At 32.6% G+C, this 22,002-nt stretch overlaps 7 protein-coding genes across 24 annotated transcripts in view; 4 read left to right on the plus strand and 3 right to left on the minus strand.

Annotated features, from left to right (window-relative positions):
• Window positions 1-141: 141 nt before the first annotated feature.
• LOC109856565 (5-methylcytosine rRNA methyltransferase NSUN4) lies at window positions 142-7,867 on the minus strand. Of its 2 annotated transcripts, XM_020431982.1 has the most exons (10): window positions 7,852-7,867; window positions 7,019-7,232; window positions 6,459-6,641; window positions 5,979-6,330; window positions 5,681-5,863; window positions 5,331-5,617; window positions 5,139-5,263; window positions 4,917-5,054; window positions 4,679-4,830; window positions 142-433 (listed from the first exon to the last, which is right to left on the minus strand). In XM_020431982.1, exons 2-9 carry the CDS (start codon window positions 7,103-7,105, stop codon window positions 4,689-4,691), a joined length of 1,497 nt encoding a protein of 498 aa, XP_020287571.1. In that variant the 5' UTR covers window positions 7,106-7,232; window positions 7,852-7,867; the 3' UTR covers window positions 142-433; window positions 4,679-4,688. The 2 variants fall into 2 exon arrangements, with proteins under 2 accessions (XP_020287571.1, XP_020287563.1); XM_020431974.1 differs by lacking the exon at window positions 142-433 and having other exon boundaries at window positions 4,512-4,830.
• On the plus strand, window positions 357-4,408 carry LOC109856552 (putative inorganic phosphate cotransporter). Of its 3 annotated transcripts, none has more exons than XM_020431950.1 (9): window positions 357-595; window positions 1,935-2,173; window positions 2,316-2,549; window positions 2,646-2,733; window positions 2,875-3,107; window positions 3,196-3,336; window positions 3,496-3,547; window positions 3,613-3,854; window positions 4,004-4,408. In XM_020431950.1, exons 1-9 carry the CDS (start codon window positions 565-567, stop codon window positions 4,175-4,177), a joined length of 1,434 nt encoding a protein of 477 aa, XP_020287539.1. In that variant the 5' UTR covers window positions 357-564; the 3' UTR covers window positions 4,178-4,408. The 3 variants fall into 3 exon arrangements, with proteins under 3 accessions (XP_020287539.1, XP_020287530.1, XP_020287549.1); XM_020431941.1 differs by having other exon boundaries at window positions 358-595; window positions 3,415-3,547; XM_020431960.1 differs by lacking the exon at window positions 1,935-2,173 and having other exon boundaries at window positions 358-595; window positions 3,415-3,547.
• Window positions 7,868-7,930: 63 nt separating the features above from the next.
• LOC109856572 (retinol dehydrogenase 12-like) lies at window positions 7,931-11,824 on the plus strand. 5 transcript variants are annotated; one of them, XM_020432014.1, is made up of 7 exons: window positions 7,931-8,068; window positions 9,276-9,376; window positions 9,760-9,867; window positions 9,948-10,121; window positions 10,332-10,548; window positions 10,707-10,905; window positions 11,065-11,822. In XM_020432014.1, exons 2-7 carry the CDS (start codon window positions 9,286-9,288, stop codon window positions 11,257-11,259), a joined length of 984 nt encoding a protein of 327 aa, XP_020287603.1. In that variant the 5' UTR covers window positions 7,931-8,068; window positions 9,276-9,285; the 3' UTR covers window positions 11,260-11,822. The 5 variants fall into 5 exon arrangements, with proteins under 5 accessions (XP_020287603.1, XP_020287613.1, XP_020287586.1 ...); XM_020432024.1 differs by having other exon boundaries at window positions 9,280-9,376; XM_020431997.1 differs by having other exon boundaries at window positions 9,002-9,376; window positions 11,065-11,821.
• Window positions 11,825-12,971: 1,147 nt separating this feature from the next.
• Window positions 12,972-15,237, minus strand: LOC109856272 (ras-related protein Rab-30-like). Its single transcript, XM_020431351.1, has 5 exons — window positions 14,586-15,237; window positions 13,895-13,978; window positions 13,630-13,813; window positions 13,377-13,528; window positions 12,972-13,289 (listed from the first exon to the last, which is right to left on the minus strand). Exons 1-5 carry the CDS (start codon window positions 14,670-14,672, stop codon window positions 13,179-13,181), a joined length of 618 nt encoding a protein of 205 aa, XP_020286940.1. The 5' UTR covers window positions 14,673-15,237; the 3' UTR covers window positions 12,972-13,178.
• Window positions 15,238-15,787: 550 nt separating this feature from the next.
• Window positions 15,788-17,009, plus strand: LOC109856876 (vacuolar-sorting protein SNF8). The gene has a single exon (XM_020432592.1). The coding sequence runs from the start codon at window positions 16,240-16,242 to the stop codon at window positions 16,993-16,995; it is 756 nt and encodes a 251-aa protein (XP_020288181.1). The 5' UTR covers window positions 15,788-16,239; the 3' UTR covers window positions 16,996-17,009.
• A 167-nt stretch (window positions 17,010-17,176) lies between these two features.
• On the minus strand, window positions 17,177-19,839 carry LOC109856862 (growth arrest-specific protein 8 homolog). Of its 2 annotated transcripts, XM_020432570.1 has the most exons (7): window positions 19,639-19,839; window positions 19,488-19,560; window positions 18,887-19,370; window positions 17,806-18,814; window positions 17,583-17,711; window positions 17,338-17,493; window positions 17,177-17,269 (listed from the first exon to the last, which is right to left on the minus strand). In XM_020432570.1, the coding sequence occupies exons 1-7, from the start codon at window positions 19,671-19,673 to the stop codon at window positions 17,242-17,244; spliced, it is 1,914 nt and encodes a 637-aa protein (XP_020288159.1). In that variant the 5' UTR covers window positions 19,674-19,839; the 3' UTR covers window positions 17,177-17,241. The 2 variants fall into 2 exon arrangements, with proteins under 2 accessions (XP_020288159.1, XP_020288169.1); XM_020432580.1 differs by lacking the exons at window positions 17,177-17,269; window positions 17,338-17,493 and having other exon boundaries at window positions 17,589-17,719.
• A 1,186-nt stretch (window positions 19,840-21,025) lies between these two features.
• The window catches only part of LOC109857144 (transient receptor potential-gamma protein), a 52,413-nt gene continuing 51,436 nt past the window's right edge, over window positions 21,026-22,002 (plus strand). For 8 of the 10 annotated variants that reach the window (XM_020433231.1, XM_020433190.1, XM_020433206.1 and 5 more), the window contains exon 1: window positions 21,026-21,427. The gene's annotated coding sequence lies outside the window, so the exon portion shown is untranslated. The remainder of the gene's footprint in view (window positions 21,428-22,002) is intronic. The other 2 variants (XM_020433199.1, XM_020433241.1) reach the window with 2 other exon arrangements.

The raw sequence follows: 22,002 nt of genomic DNA on the forward strand, positions 1-22,002 counted from the left end.
GTGCGTCCTAGGTATATTTGAAAAATAAGCTACAACTATTGTTAGGATATTTACTTTTTAATAGGATGATATAATATACGTGTTTATCACTACGGATTATCTATAATTAAAATATAATTAACAAAATACTATATTTTTAATTGAATCTTTTCTCTTCTTCGAAAGTAATAGCAGAACAGTATATATCTTGCTCTCTCTCTTCGTATCGGTTGGTTCTATATCAATGACTGGAATCGCAAGCACACAATCATCTTTCTCACGTACGCACACGCGTACGCGTGTACAGGTTTATAATAGAAGAAAGGCGCACACTCCGCATCCCTCCGGAGTCGCTCTTCAAGACTTGGGCTTTTTCGTCGCTTTACTTCAGTTCAGTGGCACGCAGAACTTGCTGCGCGGAGGCGAATCATCAGGTGGATATAAAGAGTGTGATCTTAAAAAGAAAAACTTTATGTCGACATAAATTAAAAAATAAATATTCAGCAAATAGTTGCGTAATTTGCGATACGATTTCATAAACTTTCTGGAAGAGAAAGATAAAAAAATATTGAATATCTCAGAACGATGACTTTGGGAAATGATTCCACCATGCACAGTAAGTAGTAATTTTTCTATTATTTTTGTTTTAAATAAATAATTTAAACAATTAAATGCTGTGAAAAAAAAGAGAATATAAGAATATATGTACAGAAAATTTAATTAATATTGATACAAAATATTTATATTTTTATCACTATTCTATATATATATATTTATATATACATAAAAGTCTAAAATCTTTTTATCAATAGTTTTTCTAAATCAACTTCAATATTATTAAAAATTGCATTATTTAATTTTTTTACAAAAAAGTTTGGCCTCGTGACCTTGCCACGTCCTTTGTTCCGGATCGATTTTCACGAGATGCTTGGCAACTCTGATCGAATCTTTCTTGTAAATTTTGTATTTTCATCTAAATTTTTCGCGATATTTACATCATGTGTCATCCGTTCTGATGATGCAAATATCGCGTAATATTGATGCAACGCTATGCAAGCGCCGGCTTAGCATCATCAATCGACATAGAAAAATATTTTGCAAAAGTTTGTAGTCACATAATAAAGATTTTCGGAAAACTATAAATGCGACATTTTAAACAGTAGAAATAAGTTTTTTTAACTTAATTAAAGATAAACTATATGTGTGTGTATACACACGCATTTATTGCGCTATCTTTGATTCGATGTTAGATCATTAGGATATCACCGGCACATTCGAAGCGACAAGCCCGCACATGGTTTGCACGTTATGCGCGTTCTCGTTCTTAAAATACTCTTTTACATACACACGCAAAATCAATTTCGCGTCAAGTCAAACAGAAAAACACCATTTACCAAGTTGGAAAATTGCGACAACGTTATTTATTAGTAAATTTTTTGACAAAGTTCTCCATCTCATTGTCTTACAATCAAATGAATAATATAAGCAATAAAATCAATTGACCACCTGGTATTTGATTCTGTCATGACATTTTGGAGATGAAAGTATTTATGGCCTCTCATTGCTTTAAGAAGACAGTATTAAATGTCACGTGCAACTTGTCACGTATCTTTCGCGAAAGCAATAGCCGAAAACTCCAACCATATGATGATTCATACTTCAAAGTATACTCTTGATCGTCTTGACAGTTTATCGTCTTGTATTATTACCAAGAATGTTACGCGATGTTTGACCTTCGATATTTACTAACGTAAAGACTAAAAAGTGAATTAAATCTTAAAAGTTACTACTTTTCTTATAAAAAAAAATACAAAATATACGTTTTTGAAACACTTTAATGGAAATTTAAAACTAAACATTTACAATAACTTCTTCCTGGTTAAATCAAGAATGATCTCTTATCAAATTGTTGAAGGAAATTAAGGAAAACATATCGTGTTATTATTTATTTTCAGCCCCGAAAAAAAGCAAAACACTACTTCAGGTTCGATATTTGATGGCGATAATGGGCTCTATCGGTCTTGCTATTCTCTACGGTTTCAAAGTCAACGCCAGCGTGGCAATTGTCGCTATGGTAAACCATAGTGCTGTAAAATCGCTCACGCCTTACGATTCAGAAATTAACGATAATAAGACAGTGAGCGTTGATGCTTGCCAATTTGACGTTTCAAACGTTACGAAAATTGAAAGCGAGGTGCGACAATATTTTATACAAAAAAACAATTTGCGTGCTAGGCGTTTTTCCCATAATCGTAACTTAAAATAAAACTCTTTGCAATCTTAATATATTTTTTAAAACAAAAAATAATACACTATCTGATCGCGCATCTTTTCAGGACGGTCCATTCGTATGGGACGAGCTTGTTCAGGGTCTCATTCTATCCTCTTATTTTTGGGGCTACACAGTGTCCATGCTGCCCGGTGGACGATTGTCGGAGCTTTGGTCAGCCAAATGGATGATGAACGGTTCGATTCTGTTGAATGTCATAGCCTCCGTTCTAACGCCCGTTGCAGCACGTATTCATTACGGATTCTTCATAGCAATGAGATTTCTTCAGGGAATCGGTGGCGTCAGTTGCGATTTATTATATTAAAACATGAATTTTTTTCAAATTTATAAATATATATTTTGATGTGATTCAAATGTCGGTCGATTTGAATTACAGGGTGTATCGTTCCCCGCTATGCACGTTATGATTGCCAAGTGGGCGCCGCCAAATGAAAGAAGTATCATCGCCTCGATCGTATACGCAGGTAAAGCGACAAATTATCAAGAATATTATATTTGAAAAATGCTGGCGATAAAATTCTTCTTATCATGATTTTCGAAATGTATATAGACGAAAATTAACAATAATCACAAAATCTAAAAAAATTAACAAAGTTGTTCTTCAGGAACCGCACTCGGTACCGTGATTTCTATCTTATTAACCGGAATGCTAGCCGCGAATTTTGGTTGGGAATCCATTTTCTATATAGAAGGTGCACTTTGTTTAATTTGGTGCACCGCTTGGTGGTTGACGATAGCGGATTCTCCGCAAGAACAGACAAAACTTATCAGTGAAGAAGAAAAGGACTACATCATCACATCTTTGGGAGGACGCGGCGAGAAAAATCTTCCCAAAACGGTATTCGAAAGTTACACGCGTTGTATGTGAGTTCTCCCGTACAGTGCTTTTTGTCTATTCGTTCATCTATTTGTAAGTTTTAATACAGGTTCCGTGGATAAAAGTATTTCGTTCCAAGCCATTCTTAGCCATCTTGATCGCCCATTTCTGCAGCAATTTCGGATGGTACATGTTGCTCATCGAAATGCCCACTTTCATGAATCAAATTTTGAAGTTCGATATAAGCTCAGTAAGAACTGCTTTTAAGATCCAACATAGAATGTACGTGATTTAACATTTATCACAAGCTAACTCGTTTGTTCATCAGAATGCAGGATTGTCATCAATTCCATTTTTATGCATGTGGCTTTTTACCATGATTTTGAGCAAGGTATTAACTATTCTCCAGGAAAAAAGCTTGATCACAGTGACGACATCTAGAAAAATCGGCACTCTTTTTGGTAAGTGTATACAGAAAGTTACTCTATCAGTTTTGTATACATATGATCGCACGTATTTATTGTAGCATCTCTTGTACCTATGCTGTGCTTAATAAAACTGTCGTACATCGGATGTAATCGCATACTGGCAGTTCTGTTAATGACAATCGGAGTGACTTGCATCGGCGGGATGTACTGTGGCTTTTTGGCAAATCATATAGACATAGCACCGAACTTTGCCGGTAGTCTCGTAGCGGCGACAAATGTTGTCGCCACCATACCTGGCTTTACCGTACCAATTTTTGTGGGACAACTAACTCACGGAAATGTGAGTAATAAGATGAAAAGATTACTTTTATGAGTTACAAAACAGAAAAAAATATAATATGTGTTTTAGATAATAGTTTCTAAGGAAGCAACTCTTGATTTGCTTTATTTAATTCTGCTAAATTGACATAGTTTGATTGTATTTTATAGCAAACGATAGAAGCATGGCGGATAATATTCTTCGTAACAATCATACTGTACGTAATCGAAATAGTGGTTTACACCGTCTTTGGTAGTGGCAACGAACAACCATGGAACAAGATCAGTACATCCGACGACGAAGCAAATGAGACAGTATCTCTAAACGATAATAATATGAAATAGAACTTATGTTCAAACTTAATGTTTTATACAATTTTATATGATTTAATTTTGAGAAATTATTAAACTAATCGCGTCGCTTCTATTCGCGCGTGGACGCGTTGACGCATTCTGCATGCAGTAGCCATTATTTTAATTTTCATGTATCTCTCTTTATCTTAATTTTTTTTCTCATGTTGTGTATATCTATTATAATAAAGTTCAAGCTTTCACTCATAAGCCAGTCGACAATAATCTTATGTTGTACAAGTGAAATTTGCTCGTTAGAGCAAAAGAAAACAATGAAGGTGAAAACAAAAAATAGAAAATATTTAGAAGGAAAAACCTCATTTGGTTGCCCTCAATCAATTATTTGGCTGAGTAAACTGACTGAGAATAAGAATATTTACTTATTATAGGACGCCCTATATATACATTTATTACATATACAATACACACACACAATATACTATATAAAATTAATATCTATATATGTTTAAATTATTTTCACACGTGTGTACTCACATCATATTAATTACCGCACTCGTATTATTTTACAAAAATATGTAGGACCCCAATTGTTTTTGTGTGTAGGAATAACGATATGACCGAATTTTAATCCAAAGTCGCCGAACTTGTAAAGACATTTTAGTGGACTTAACGCCTCTTCCATATCTCTATATAGCCCCAGAAAAACAGTATAAAATATAAAATAACAATATGACAATACTTTGTTGATGTCTCGTATACAAAAGATACTTACTTTACAATCATAATAAAATTCGTTTCTTCCCAGGCTTTTTTCAGTGCCATGCCAACGACACCGTCATTCTGAATGGGGCTGAGAGAACAAGTAGAATACACGACCGTTCCACCAACTGCTACTATTTTTAACGCGTTACTATAACATAAAAAGTATTCAACAATGAAAACTAAGGCGATATAATATAGTATAATGTAGTATAGCAAAATAATAGTATCGTACGCTAAAATATCCGCTTGTAACTCCGGCAGTTGTAATCTTTCTCGTATTCTTGTTGGCTTGAAAATGTTGTTCTCTTCTGAGTGTAGAACATGTCTGTCCGTAGTGCATGGTACATCTACCAAGATCTGTGAGAATATTAGAGAAATTTCGAAAGTACATATATTGTACAATGTTTGTACAATTGAATACTACCTTGTTATACATATCTTTGTCCGTAATATATCTCGCATCATGTTGTGTCACGAACAATTTGTCATGCCACTCGCCGATATCAGCCACAAATTGATTTATAACATTATCAATTCTATTCGTTCGAGATTGTTTGATATCATTAGCAACCATCATACGCGGCATAAGTGTCTGGAGAATGGTCAAGGCTTTTCCCCCTGGTGCCGCACACATATCCAATACAACATCGCCAGGCTGCAAATCCAATGCTAGCACTGGCAATACAGAAGTGCCGTCCAGAAGATAATAATCTGTGCAATGCGGAATATATTTATACCAATAAGAATTTTATATTTATGTAAGAGCCAATATACCTAAAACTCCAGTTGATCCTTTTTTTGGTGACGGAAACATTTTGTAATTGTTTTCTTCAAAGGTATATATGTTGAGATACTTTGGAAATGTTAATACTCCTTCTTTCTCGATCTTTACCGAGAATTCTGCACCTTCTTTGTAGTAGCCATAGTGTTGCGATTCTAATATCCAGTCTTCCAAACCTAAGAGATGATAATATGAATGTGTTTTAAATTATAGCACAATTACTTATAGTACAATTTATAATTGTAAGATTAATAAAATAAAATTTTTTTTCAGATGCAAAATTAAAATTACCTTTAAGTTTTGTAGCTGGCACAAATTCGTACAGTCCACCTAAACCAAAAGTAGGATGCACAATTCGATTTTCATCCAATGCTATTTCATTCAAATTTGATTCAATGGATTTCATTTCTACAAATGTATCTTGTTTTACTGTTAGATTTTTGTTTTCCTCCTTTAAACTTAAAGATACAGGCAATGAATCATAATCTGCTGGATAATTGGACTGTATTGTTGACATTTGAGCATTATCAATTACAGATCCTATTTCTTGCTTTTGTTTCTTTTGTCTATCATTGAGTGGTTTTAACTTCTTTTCTTTCATATAAGTCTCATAAATTATTTTTAAGTTTATAGCACCTTGGATCTAAAAAAGATCAAATATATTACTTATATTGTTGTGGCTCTCTGGTTTTCGCTTTCATTTATATTACTTGTATTTACAAAAAAACATACAATTAATATAAATAACCATTCTCTGTCATGCATAAATACCTCTAATTCCGATTTTATTCTGTCAACATCACTGAAAATATTGACAACAGCCATATACTTGTGTCTTTCTATTAATAATGCAGCTCTTATATATTTCCATGATTGTCCATATACATTACCATAAAATTCATCAAAATGTTTCAGAGCAATATTCATATGTGTTTTCTTTTTTCTGAGCTTAGACTAAATAAATGTAAAATAGAAAAAGGATGAAACATTTAAAATCTCAAACTCTTTATATGTTTATTTTGTAAAATTTAAAAGTACATAAAGGACAATATCTAACAGATCTGATTCTATATATTTGCACGTAAAGCAGTGAATATATATATTGTTGTACAAGAATTTACATAAAAGAAACAAATAAATTAATCTAAATCCCAGTTTAGTTCATTCATGCTTTTCACAAATAACCTTTTATATAAATTATGTATTTGTATATGTATATATGCATATGGATGTATGTATGTAACTTTTCTAAAAAATATACATATGTATATTTTTTCTCTCTCTCATACTAATTTTATTTATTTATTTTTCTCTCATACTAAGGTACTTACCCAGTGATCCGCCTTATTACCATATCTGATAGCTTGTACCTTTATCGGTTCTTTTATTTTTATCAGTCTATTACATAAATGTGCCATTTTTTTCAAGTTATATTTTTCGTATTTTATATATAAATCATATCTCTTTTAGTTTTATGCAAAATATCTTACAAAAGTGACATAACCAAGACTTAAATTCTTTATAGTTCAAGAGCTGAAATATATCCTGTAAGTACAGACGGCGTCATTAATTCAAAGAATAGGCGCGGGGATCGGAGGGCAAGCGGGGCGGTTGCTCGTAGCGCCAACGGGCGCCGTACTAACTAACTAGTAGCAATCGGNTGTCCACAACTACGTCGTGTCGATAATGTAACTGCTCTTTCTTTCTATTTTCTTCTCAAAACGTAAAACTATTGGCCATTTACTGAAAGTCTAACGTTGACAAATAACATTTGTATATATATATATGTGTGTAATAAATGAAACTGTAATGTCTTCTGTATATGAGAGGAACGTATATTGTAAAAGTCTCGTTAAAAAAATTGTATATTTAAAATTATATGTAGTAATATATATATATATATATATTACTACATATAATTTTCTATAAATGGCCAATAGTTTTACGTTTTGAGAAGAAAATAGAAAGAAAGAGCAGTTACATTATCGACACGACGTAGTTGTGGACACCCGATTGCTACTAGTTAGTTAGTACGGCGCCCGTTGGCGCTACGAGCAACCGCCCCGCTTGCCCTCCGATCCCCGCGCCTATTCTTCGAATTAATGACGCCGTCTGTACACTAGTTTATCGTGACATAACCAACATTTAACAAACACAATATAACCTCAAAATATCTCAATATGGGCGCTTTCCAGCTACGTACACAGGCGATACTGTGTAAAACAGTGTCCATTAGTGTGAGAAAGAGCTTATCAGTGTGTCTCACTTACACTAGTGGACACTGTCGCCTGTGTACGTAGCTGGAAAACACCCTATGATGTAGTTCACTCACATTTACAAATCGAAATCAAGAAACACATGAAATCTGTATAGGTTTTCAGGTTGGTATTATTTTTAATCTGTCTTTCTTCTGTTTATTATAAATTATTGTCAACAAGAGAAATTTATATAAGTTATGAAAACAAAATACCAACATGTTGTGTTAACATAAAACGTCCGGTTATAATCGTATCATCTCTCGTAAGCAGATAAAGTTTTACTGAGTCACAAAAAGTTCATTTTACGATTTTCACAATAAAAAATAATGAATTATTAATTTATAAAGATCCGGGAATGAGCGTGCGCCATGAAGAAACGGTCCAGCATTTCGCGCGTTCATGATTGCTAGAAGCGCGGCAAAACTCATAAAATTGGTAAAGGACTTTTCTCGATTTAATACAACTCGTTCTACCACGAGAGATGATACAACTATTATTGAACACTGTATATTATTATATATTATATTTACACTTAGTGCCTGAGCACAATAGAGAAAATATTAGGAATAAGAATTAGAAATAGAAGTTAAATATACTATACAATGACAAAAAATAAAATATAACATATAAATACAGGAAGTATGTCATATAAGCCTATAGTTATATACATTTATGTTATATCTTAGTTTTTTGCATTTTGTATTTAACCTCTGTTTTTAATTCTTATTTTTAATATTTACTCTATTGTCCTCAGGCCCTTAGTAAAAGAAATCTTCAGATATTAATGCTAAAATCGTGCTGAATACTAAAGGACTTTATAAGAATGTATGCGTAGTTTTGAAACGCTTATGATGAGATAATTTTTATAAATATGCGTATTGTAAATAAGTATCGATACACATATAAATCAATGCAAATGGATAGATAAAAAGGAAAATTTGTTTCTTTCATCAAATATGTTAAATATGTATGTGTGTGTGTATGTATATATATATATATTATACATATATATATATGTGTGTATGGGTGTGTGTGTGTATATATATGTATGTATAGGTGCACAAACAGAGCGCAGACAACCGTTACCGGAATTTGCGGATGTAGAACGGAGAACAGTATCTAACAGTAACTGCTTCGCTTAAGACGTGATTTTAAAGAAATATATGCGCAAAAACAGCGCATGTTCTGACAACATACATCAATTTTGAATATATTAAGTTGATTGGATCTAATTTAATTTAATATTCACTGATACTGTAAAAATGTTACTTGAAGTGATTTCCATTTGTGTCCTTGCGTTTGGCACTATCTTGTATACTTTTCGTAAAAGTCAGATTGGCATGGACATATACTACACGATACGATACTTTTATTGCGGAATCAAATACTGGCTCTATGATGTATTCGACGCTAAATACAACAAGATCAGTGGTAAGAAATAAATCTTCTATCTTCCATTTATACATATAACGCACACGTTTTTCAGATTGTTTTAAAATATAACTGTTTTTTCTTTTTGGGAACAAAAAAGTAAAATAAAACTATTAAAACTTCTTACCAATCAAACTTTTCTAGAATTATTTATATAAACTTTTTAATTAATTTAATTATATGTATATCAATATGTTTTATAGCAGAAAGAAAATAATAAATATAAAACTGCACGTGCTGAAAAAATAAATACATATAAAAATAAAGCAAAATGTATACAATTTTTACAATAGATACAAATTATATACACAATTATACACATAAATACATATTTGCATTTTGTCTTGATCCATGATATTCCCCAGTTACTTTTTAATTTTTAGATTTACCCTCTATGCCGGATAAAATCGCAATTGTAACTGGCGCTTCTAGAGGTATAGGAGCAGAAGTAGTCAAAAAATTACTACAGTGTAACATGGAAGTTATAATCGGTATAATGTTGTAAATTATATATTTATGAAATATCTAATTGTTACTACATCTTTATGTACGACAAAAAATGTATAATTAGCATGTAGGACAATCAACGCGGGTGAAAAGCTTATTCTTGAAATTAGAAAATCCGGTATTACTAGCGGGTGTGCAAAGGTTTACAAACTTGATAACGCGTCTTTTAAATCGGTGAGAGAATTTGCCGAGCAAATAAACAAGGATTACAGCAAAATTCATATATTAATTAATAACGGTATGTAAGTGTGTACAAGCGCGCGCGCGCACACACACACACACATCATAATGTGTATATATATGTATACATATGTACACATATGTACAATATAAATAAGCGCTTCACACACACATACACATGCACGCACGCATAAAGATAATTTAAATGATTACAAAAGAAAGACTAAAATCGCTTGTTTCGTTGACGTTAATCGTTGTTTCTTTTCAGCTGGCGTCATGTTTTCTCTTGTTTACACAACAACAAAAGACGGCTTTGAAGAACAGTGGGCAATAAATTATTTGTCACACTTTTTACTGACATTCCTTCTTTTGCCGTTATTGGAAGCCGGTGGACAGCCCGATAGTTGTAGCAGAATTATAAATGTTACATCGTGTGCTAATACTATTGGAGACATGAACTTCAACTATATCAAAAATTGTTCCAAGTAATCATATGTAAAAATTATTTTGTTATCTGCCTTTCTATTTTTTTAAAGAGGATTTTTATTAAATATTTTAAACTAAGTTTTTGATTTACATGTTTATTCAAAATTTTTAAATATCGTCTACTAATTAATAAATAATTACTGTTTTGTTGTATCAGAAACACATACTGCCGACATTTATCGTACGCTGAAAGTAAATTAGCACAGACAGTGTTCACGATAACATTGCATAAACTCCTAAAAAATAGATCGGTAAACGTGCAAGTATATTCAGTGCATCCAGGTATAGTGAGGACAGATTTGTTCAAGAATACTTTCTTTGCTCAAGATGGCAAATGGCTTACGACACTATGGAAGGTACCACATTTATTACATTATATATATATATATATAACATTTGCTTTGAAATATAAAAGAAATTTGTTATTATGGTATTAGCTCGGTAAGTAAGTTTGAGTACTTTGTGTATATAATTTAGCACACAATTAACAATGTCTAACTACATATATATTACAGACACCTGAACAGGGAGCTATTCCAATAGTATATGTTGCAGTCAACAAAGATGTTGAAATAAAGAGTGGCACGTATTTTAGCAATTGTAAAGAAGTAGCTGCGCCTTCTTTAGCACTAAAAGAGGATATTCAAAAAGAATTGTTTGAATTGACTCTAAAACAAGTAAAATTAAGCGATTTTTTCCAACTTTTATAACATAATCGTTTATTTTACATTTTTGGCAAAAAATGGATTTTATTGAACATGGTACTTATAAAAGAATCATGAGTGTTTTTTAATTCTAATCAATATGACAAAATACAACTACTTAATAATATTAAATAAACATTGCAAAAATGTGAACAAAAGTTCTATAAAATGTTTTTACCTAGAAGTTTTGCGCTACTAAATATAAAATACAATACTAATATATATACACGTAACAAAACAAGTATTATATGTATATAAAATATGTATATAACAAGTATTATGTGTATAAGAAACACATTTAAATGTATACCACAGATCTTGTTCTTTTTTGAGAGATACAACCAGTATAATATCGTTGTTATTCGAAGAATGCACTTTATTTGTGTAAGACATTTTACAATAAAAGTTTTGCATACAAATTTTCGTGTTTTCAAATTTGACATAGTAAATATATTTTCTTAATTTGGTGTAAAGAAAGGTGATATGTAACCAGGACAATTTTTATTACAAATTACGAATTACGCATATTTTTAAATAATATTGCACTAAAACAAAAGACATACATGTGTGTATAAATATTATGCAAAAATAACACATTTTTCGATTCTTTTACGTTTGTGTTTATAATAATTAATCACAAAAAAGTATAACTATATCAATATACACGTTTGACATTTATGTATATTGCTGCATACAAAACTTGAAAAAAGTAAAGACTAGAGCACATGTCAAAATTTAAAATTACTAGCAATGAAAATTCTATTTTATAAAAAAAAGAGATATAAGTTATAGAAACAGTTTTTACATATATTTCAGTATATCAAATATAAATAAAATAACTAAAAAACTTTTATTTATAATCTATAGATACAGAAAAAACTCAGATCATAATACTACATAATATTATATAATATCATATACATCCTCTTTTTTAAAATTATTTAAAATATAAAATTTGTATTTCATTAAAATAAGAAATAATTCTGTTATTTAACACATAAGAATATATATGTATGAATTGCCTTCTTTAAAATATCATAATATTGCACATTAAAAAGAACGATATATCATAATATGATTTGCAATGTATTAGAAACTTTGTTTATTTAAAAAAAAATAATTAAACATTAAAGTTTTTGCTATTATTAGCAAAAGTTTGGACAAATCACTAAAATGTATTCTAATACTAACTCTCTATTTGTACTTTTAAAATGACAAAAGCTAGTTGTGTGTTAAATGCATTTAATTGTGCGTGGAAATAAATAAACTTATAAATAGCTTAAAAATCTAACTGTTACTTAAAGTACAAACATTCAAATAAAAAGTGATAATAACAAAGCGTATAATAAACTTTTTTTTGTTTTTCCTTTTTATGTTTTAAATATTATAAATATATATCAACATAGCATAAAACAACGTAGCATATAATATTGTAATATTAAACAATAACACTGTATCAAAGATGTAAATGTATTAGATGTTTCTTAATTATCAAATATTGATACGCTCGATATTTAATTACCATGTCTATAAAAAAACGTTTATCGTTTCATCTTTATAGAATTTTAGTTATATATGTATATATAACTATATTTTAGTTATACATGTACACACACGCACGCACATGTATATGTATGTGTACATATATACATGTACAGTAGGAAGCATCATATCACGCGGCTTCAGGGGAAGTATTTTTCGGAAATTTCTTCTCTAGCTGCTCCTATTACTGCACGCTGTTCTCCTTCGATCTCGGGCTGCTGACGGAGATCGAAGAAAAACGGCGCGCGATAGTAGAAGCAGCCAAAGGAGAAATGTCCGAAAAACACTTCCCCTAGAACCGCACGATATGATGCTTTCTACTGCATATAATTAAAGATATATACCTTATACTGAAAATATTTAATATTATATAGAAAATTCACTTAAGAAAGTCTGCTACAACCACAATTACTACTATCACCGATTGATGTTGTTTTACCATTTATTGAAGTTGTATTCGTTTCATATCGAGGTAATTCTTTACTGCGTGCTTGCTAAAATATATTGATAAGTGTTTCAAAAAAATCAACTCCTTAAATAAAAAAAAAAAAAATAAAAAAATATATATATGCTCACTTTACCTCCATAAGTTCTGCTGCTATCTCCATAAATAATCTCTCTACGTTTTCTGCTTCTTTGGCAGATGTTTCTAGAAAGTACATTCCATGTCTCTGTGCAAAATCTTCTCCTACATGCGTCGGTATTTCTCTATCTTCTCGATCAATTTTATTTCCTGATATTAAAAAATGTATAATTAGCAAACCTTAAATGACAATTACATATATGTAAAATGTTTTCTTTATTAATTTCTATGTTTTATATACTGCTACCTACCTACTAATATTCTAAGAACTTTATTACTTGCATACTCCTCAATTTCTCTTAACCAATCTGGCAAACAGTCAAATGTAGGTTGACAAGAAATATCATAAACTAATATCAATGCATGTGCTGATCTATAATAACTTTGTGTGATAGAACGAAATCTTTCCTGACCAGCAGTATCCCAAATTTGCAACTAAAGGAGAAGATAAAAAAATAGAATGTAAATTAAACATATATTTAAATAATATAACATATATTTAATATGACATAGTACCTTGACTTTTTCATTTTCTACTTCAACAGTTTTAATCATAAAATCAACTCCAATAGTTGCACCTTGTCCAGGTGGAAATAAACCCTGTAAATAATTATTTTAAAAGAATTAAATAACAACATCTGTGCTAATCTATATGTAAGAGTTCACTTATGGTTTGCATTAAATATTTAAATATTTTAATTTTATACATATATACATATACATATATATATATGTATATATATGTTTTTATAATATTGCATATCAAAAGAACAATCTGCGTAGTAATAAATTTAATCTTTTACATATTATAAAAAATCTGCTTAAATTATAATATTATCTATATATGTATAATAGATAACATATATGTATAATTAACATTTACAATGAAACAGGATTAAAAATTGCATAACGATGTTAAGTATTCAAAAAATCAGATATATACTGTATAACACAAGAAAAATCAACATAAAAAGAGTGCTTTAAAATATAATGTATGACACATATGATGACATCATCTGCTGAGTACGTAAAATAAAATCAATTCCGCTTTTCCAGAACAAAAATTGCATTTGAATTCAATACACACACACACACACACACAAATTCGCGAAAAACAAACGCGAAAAGATCGACGAGCAAGTCACACACGCGTTCCTGATCTTATTAATCGTAACATTGGATAGTCAACCGGGAATAAAGTCATCACCTGAGTGAAACGTCGCACCAGACAGGTCTTGCCCACGCCGGCGTTTCCTACGAGTACGACCTTGAAGAGAAACTTGTAGTCTTCCATCTTTGCGGTCTCCGGTATCAACAGCACCAGGAAGTAAAGGTCCACGACGAGCGCGCTCGCGAGGCCTCTTCGTCAACGGAAACAACGCATCGGAGGAGGCGAGAGAAAGAACTCGCCGTGGCACCGCGGACTTTCTGCAGGCATTCACCTTGACGGAGGGCGGAGGGCGGCAGGCGGCCGCACGAAATATTGCAACACACGGCCGTGCCGTGCAGTGCCGTGTATAAATTTCGTAACGCGCTCTCTTTTTTTGGAGGGGCCAAACGAGAAGGGAGTAGGAAGAGGACCGAGAAAAAACGGCAGCAATCACCGATAACTACCTCGGCATCGTTGTTGCATTTGCTCACATTCACTCACTAACATTCGCTGTCACATCACGCGCAATCTTCGATAAAATCGCTCTCGTTTCTTTCAGACGGAACACAGACAAGGGATGCGCGCGCGGCGTCCATCTATCTTCACATTTTAGATATGTATCAAAAAGTTTCAGACACTCAGTATACGTTATTATTTGTAATATTAAATGACAAATAGTTTTGTTTTGAGATGAAAAGAGGAAGGATGAATAGAGATTTGTGTAAGTTTTAGTGTTACAATTATTTATTATTATCATATATTTATGATTAGTAATCTTATTATTTTTATTCTCTTCTTTTTTATATATTATTATCACATTATATTGTTTATTTTTTTAGTTTTATAGTAATAACTTACTAAATCAAGTGATTATTATTATTGTTTTCTTTCTTTTATTGGTTTGATTGGATGTAGATGTGAGACCATAAAAGTCAGTTCATACGCCATTTTGACTTTATTATATATGGTTTGTTCTTTTTCATTAAACTAGCGCTATACTGCGTTCAATTTGAGAAGAGAAATCGGATGAATGAAAACTCGTCCGTTTCGCGCACTTCTTTTACTAAAGTCTGCTTACTCCATAGCCATTGGCTGTCAGCAAGAGTCCCGCCAATCCTGCACGCAATGCTATCCCCACTTTGTCCGCTTTTCTTCCCCTATGCGCAATAAAATTCTCTTCTCAACTTGAACGCAGTATACTTGCCAATTTGCACCACATGTGGACATAGCGCTGGCTTACAGGGCGGAAAAGCTATTACAATTTTTTATACAGCCTTTGTTGCTCTCAGTTTCTTCTCTGCTGTCAGAATGGCGTATGGACTAACCGTTCTAGGTCCAAGAGCCACATGCGCACCAAACCTTTCTTCTCTGCTTGTTGCAAAGGATGTTTGAAAGTGTATTCCTAACAAACTTCTGAACTCCGAGATAAAGTACTTTTTACGAATAATTTGTTTCTCCCGACTGTCTCGCGCGCAAGAAATTTCCTATAGGACTTTACACTTTGAATGATATACATTTGATAATCTTTAAAGAATAACTTTAAACAAGTTTGACATGTGTCAAATTCGCGTTTTTTTAAGAAGTTAGCCGAAACTTCAAACTCAAGAGATGTCAATAAGGCTAAGTTCTCCATAGTGAAACAGAATTAATTCGTAATTACATAAGAAAACTTAATGTGAAACCTGATAATAGTAAGACACCTTTGAGAAAAATGCGACGCGCAACAGGAATAGGTGCGATACATAAGCAAAAATTGGAACAGGAAAAGTATCGGGACAAAGGCACAGAAATTCAGGAGAACCAGCTTGAGCAGATGACAAAACACATGGAAACACTTCGCGTGAATCTGGAGGAATTTGCGTCGAAGCACAAGAGCGAAATCAAGAAAAACGCTCGTTTCCGCCGTCAGTTCACAGAAATGTGTGCCTCAATAGGTGTGGATCCTCTTGCATCCGGTAAAGGATTCTGGTCGGTACTGGGCATTGGTGACTTTTATTACGAGCTTGCCGTTCAGATTGTCGAGGTCTGTATGGCAACCAATCACAAGAATGGTGGACTGATATCACTGGATGAATTAAGGACTCGTCTAATTCAGGCTCGAGGGCGTAGAAAGGAGCATCAAGAGATCACCAATGAGGATCTCTTAGCTGCTGCCAAGAAACTGAAGATTTTTGGCAATGGCTTCTCTGTAGTTCCTATTGGTAGAGGAAGATATTTGGTACAGTCAGTACCTGGTGAACTCAGCATGGATCATACAGCAGTACTGCGTCAAGCGAGTTTGTCTACAAATGCTTATATATCTAAATCTATTTTATGTAAGGAGTTGAAATGGGAAGAAGACAGAGCACAAAAAGCTTTGAATTATATGATGAAGGAAGGACTTGCTTGGCTAGATGAACAAGGGGAAAATGAAATATTATATTGGTTTCCCAGTTTATTTACAGCTTGTATTGTCTCCAAAGAATGAATGTTGTTGTTATTACATTGATAAGAATTATTTTAAACAAAGAATCAATATTGCTTCTTTTAATTTGTAATTTTTTAGTAAATAAAGTCAGGCATTCTGGAATAGTTATAGCACTTGAGATCCGTTGCGATTGTCTTGCATCTAGTATAACAGAGCCTTCCAACTGATCATGTGACTGCATAGAAATCTTATAGTGCAAACTGCACGCCGTACGCAAGTTGGAAGGTTCTGTAGTATAAGATATTGTCACCTAGTCTCAGATCCTTGTATATAACTAAAATAAATGATTACAAAAAATATACTTTTTATATTTTACAATTTGTAAAATTGTATAGTACAAACCTGTGAATGTTATCTGTTTTATAAGTAAATTGTTTACACATTAAAAGTGCTTTTTGTAATTCAGCATTATCTTTTCTTAAGGAATTTATCTTTCCACGCAATTCTTTAGATTTTACTTGAAATCGTGCTGTTAAAGTTTTTGCTTCATCTCTCCATCTTAAAATATATAAGTAAAATTTGTATTATGTTATGTATAATTCTACAGTAAATTAAACTAAAAATAAAAGATAGCATTTTTTTAATACCTTCTACTTAACTTTTGATGAACTGTTACATGTTGCATCATCTCTTTTATTTTTTTATCGAAATTTTCTTGTTGCTTCTTTAATTGTTCGGCTAACAAAGATTGCCAATTGTGATCAATATTTTCAACTCTGAAAATCTAGTAACTTTTAAGCACATCTACACACATGTATATAAATTATGTATAAATATATATAAATGTTGAAGAATAAACTTTATATTTACCGTATGTCCAACATATGCTTATTTACTGTGTCTGCTCGATGCTCAGAGGAAACGGGTATTAGAACATTAGCGCTTGAATTATTTTCCGTTACGTTTGACTTATGAATATTTGTTTCTAATTCGCGGATTTTATTCTCTAACGTGTGCCGTTCGCAATCTCTTTTGTGTATTTCGCGATCGAAAGCCGACTGTAATGACTTGAATTCCGTTGCCAGAGATTCCTTATCATCTGTCGCTCCAATCAATTCACTTTCCAAATCAACATAGCAATCGATCGCGTTCTTTGTTTTTTCATCGGCTAATTTTACGCGATCTCGCATATCCGTGAAATTTTGTTGTTGAATTTGCCTCAACTTCTCGTTTGAAGCTGTTAACTTTTCTTCTAGAATGACAATTTTCTCTCGCAATTGTTGCATTTCTAAATTGTATTGTTTCTTGCATGTTTCGTTGCAGGTTTCCAATTTAGAATCCGTCTGCTTTAATGTTTGTTCGAAGTTCAGAATCGTAGCGACTGATTTCTCCAATAAATCTTCCGAGTCCCGACGTACTTTTATCAGTTCCTCTTCCAATCTATTCTCTTTCTGCGATCTATCCAATAATGTCATTTTCTCCCGCAGTTCTGATTTTAACGATTTGATTTCTAATAAATATTTCTTCACGTTATGTTCGTGAGCTTCTCTCAACTTTGCAATCTCCTCTCGCATCTTTACAACGTGTTCTTCGGTAATAGAAGCTAATCGAGCCTTCAGTCTGGCATTTTGCTCCACAACCTGCGCCTCTCTCTGAAGCACCAAGTCTTTTTCTTTTATCGCGGATTCTATTAGATCGAGAGCTTCAGCCATTTTGCATTTCGTTTCTTCATTCTTCGTCAAAATACTATATGCAACTTTTCTACTCTCATTTAATTTCTTCTCCAAATCCGTCTTTAAATAACTTATGCTATGTATTTCCGCCTTAGCGGCAGACAAATCTTCCGTTAACGATTGTATCATCTGCTGACTATTCCTATCTTTGAAATAAAGTTATTGGCATACTATATCCTTTATGTTACAAATTACACATTATTAATTATACAACTGACCTTTCTGCTGAGCATTTTGTTGGAATTCTTCAAATCTCTTTGTCATATCACATTTCTCTCGTTTTAAAGTCTCTATTGTTTCTTTACTTGTTGTCCACAAAGACTGTTGTTTTGCAAAATTTTCCTTAGTCTGAAGCAATTTGTTCTCCAAAGCCTTTATTGCTTCTGAATATGATTGTCTGACATCTTTCAGTTGTTCTTCATAATACTTTACATCTTTGTTATCTATTACATGTGTTCTTAATTCCTGCTCTAGAGCATCTATTGCTTTCATTGATATTTGCCACAGCTGGACAGCAGAATCTTTTTCTATTTGCAAGACTGCAATGCGTTCCTTCAGATTCGTGATTATTTTATCATGCAAATCCTCACTGCTACACTCTTCCAAATGTACATGTGAGATATATTCTCGCATGGCATCACTACTATTTTTATTGTCATTATATAAAGCTTGTAATTCACAACGGATGTCATTTTGCTCTGTCTATAAAGAGAAGTCCACACGTTATGTAGAGTTATTGGTACATATGATAAATAATTGTAAATACTGTACAACTGAAAAAAAGAATGTATCACACAGTAAATAGTTGTAATAACTTACCTTACAAGCTTTCAACTCTCGTTTAAGCTCTTCAACAAAATCATTATATTCTTGAAAGATAATATGATGTTCTCTACATATAAAAAATTTTTTACTTGTTGTTTTATCTAATAAAAATAACATACTCAAGACTTTCTAACCTTCTACTTACCCGTGTTTTGATGCGCTATATTCCGAGTCAAACATTCTTTGTCATACAGAGTATATAAAAAAAAAACAATAGAAGTACGTAAAAAATTTTTTATTGATACATTTACATTAATTTTTCTTTCTTCTCTTCAAATTGTCACTCCGGGGAATATTTAACTGGAAAATAAGGAATAAACTGACGTAAACGTACTTATCGACAAACCTCGTGAACATAGTTAAGTACGTAGTTATCAATGTACACCACCGTAGATAGCGCTGGCAAACAGGGCGGAAAAGCGATAACAGCTAAATTGGAGCCGTGGCTGCTCTCAGTCTTCTCTCTGGTTTCTGTTGGATCACTTAAAATTACTGTCTTTTTTCGTAAAAAAAAAAAAATACAAACATTACTTAGATAATGCAAAAAAATTATTGATTCATATTTATTGTAATCAATTTAATTAATTTAATTAATTTCGCGCTACATTTGAGGCAACAATTTGATTGGCTGCTCCGCCATTATGCGCAATGAAACATCTTGGCTGCGGTCCGCTTAATCGTGCATTTATCTGTAGTATATGTCACGTATACTATAGATAAATATGCGCTCAAGCATGAAACGGACCGCAGCCCTTATCTTCTTACATGACTGTAGTTACAATAAAATTTAAATATACAATGCATATAGTTTCTGCATTTATTGAGTAAATATTCAGTTAACAATTCGACGGTTGAGTGAAAATCGATGCCAAAATTGAATTAATACAAATTTTTCGAGATTCGAATCGAGAAGAGATTGTGAATCGATCATACCGAGACCACAAGAGATTATCTTTAATCTCCAATCTTTATTAAATCATTTAGAGATATAACTTTACATTTCTTTATGCTATAATAATTTTATTGTACAAAAAATTGTATATGGGAAGAGTGAGAATTCATTTATAAGTTTCGTTATTACGATGGTACACATAGCCACAGATATAACATTTAATAGACATTTAATGGAAGTTTGTATAGAATATTGCTTTGTGTGTTACAGAAAATTTATTTTTTGTTGCTATTTGTAAAATTGTCTCGATATCTGTTGAGAATTGAGAACTCAAGTTATGCACACCCGGTAAATGGCGTAGTTACAATAATAAAAAAGAAATTAGAAGAACAACTTTTTCAGGAAAAGCAGCCAAGAAAAAATCAAAAAGAAAATCTTCCGATCTCCCATTGATTGTGGAGCACAGCGGTAAAACTGAAGAACAAAAACAAAAAACCGAATGCGGGAATTTCTGAAAGACCTTATCTAACCGTCCGCATGATATCGGTGGCAAGTAGGGATGGGAGAAGGGGATGAAAGCGACGCCGCAAGAGGGAGAACGTCGAGATACTAGGATTCTCGCGCTCCAGTCACCGCCCAACCTTCGCCGTGTGATTTGTCGTGCGCGAAAGAAAGAACAAAAATTCATCCAAATGTACTTTAATCGTGTCGACATCGAATCGAATGCACCGTAACTATCACCGTCGATCGCAATCTGTATCGTCGTTGCGTAAATTCCGTATATTTCGCGCAATTCCCGTATGTTTCAGTGACCGTTCTTCTTCTTGTCTGTTTCGCGAGATCTCGATCGATCGATCAGTCGCGCGACAGTGGTAACCAATTTAAAGTTAACGCAAAACAAAACAGAAGACAAAGTGGTAATAGTACTGTCGCGCCGTGGAAGTGCATTCGCTGACGCAGATCCTGAAAACAACGCGTTCCTCTGGAGGCACTCAGGAGACAGTCAAGATCTATTGCTGCCCGGAGATGTCGGAAAGTCAAGGTCAGTAGCGTTGTCGCAACGCGCGTTTGTTGCGCTATCAAGCAGAGATCACGTAACGTTGCGCATATTTTTACTCTCTCTTTCTCTCTCTCTCTCTCTCTCTCTCTCTCTCTCTCTCTTTTTCTCTATTCTCTCTCTTCTCTCTCTTTCTCTGTCTGTCTTTTGCTTTTCTTTCGTTTTTTTAATCTCGCATCAAATGTATGTGCGAAGCAATTTTCCCTCAAACAAACCATATTTCGTCTACAAAACGCTGTATATATATACAAGAAAACAAAAGCTAGTAATTATTTTCAACTCAGATGTCATTTAGCAGCTCTTTTTTACTGTACAGTTTGAATGTTTCTGCTATTAATTTTTATAACAAAATCTTTACATCGAACTTACATAAAACTTTTCACGTTCCCACTTCAGTGGAAAGTTATATGATCATTATTCAGGAAGCATGTGCATATGTTAAGTCAAGTTGAATGTTCGCGGAATATTTGGACAAAACGGGAATAAACAAAACAAGAAAGTTTTGAAGAAGGTTTTTAATCAATTTAAATTAATTAATTATTGATTAATTACAAGTTAAT

The sequence above is a fragment of the Pseudomyrmex gracilis genome, unplaced genomic scaffold (assembly GCF_002006095.1).
Source record: "Pseudomyrmex gracilis isolate BER0280 unplaced genomic scaffold, ASM200609v1 scaffold_4, whole genome shotgun sequence".
Taxonomy (NCBI): Eukaryota; Metazoa; Arthropoda; class Insecta; order Hymenoptera; family Formicidae; genus Pseudomyrmex; species Pseudomyrmex gracilis.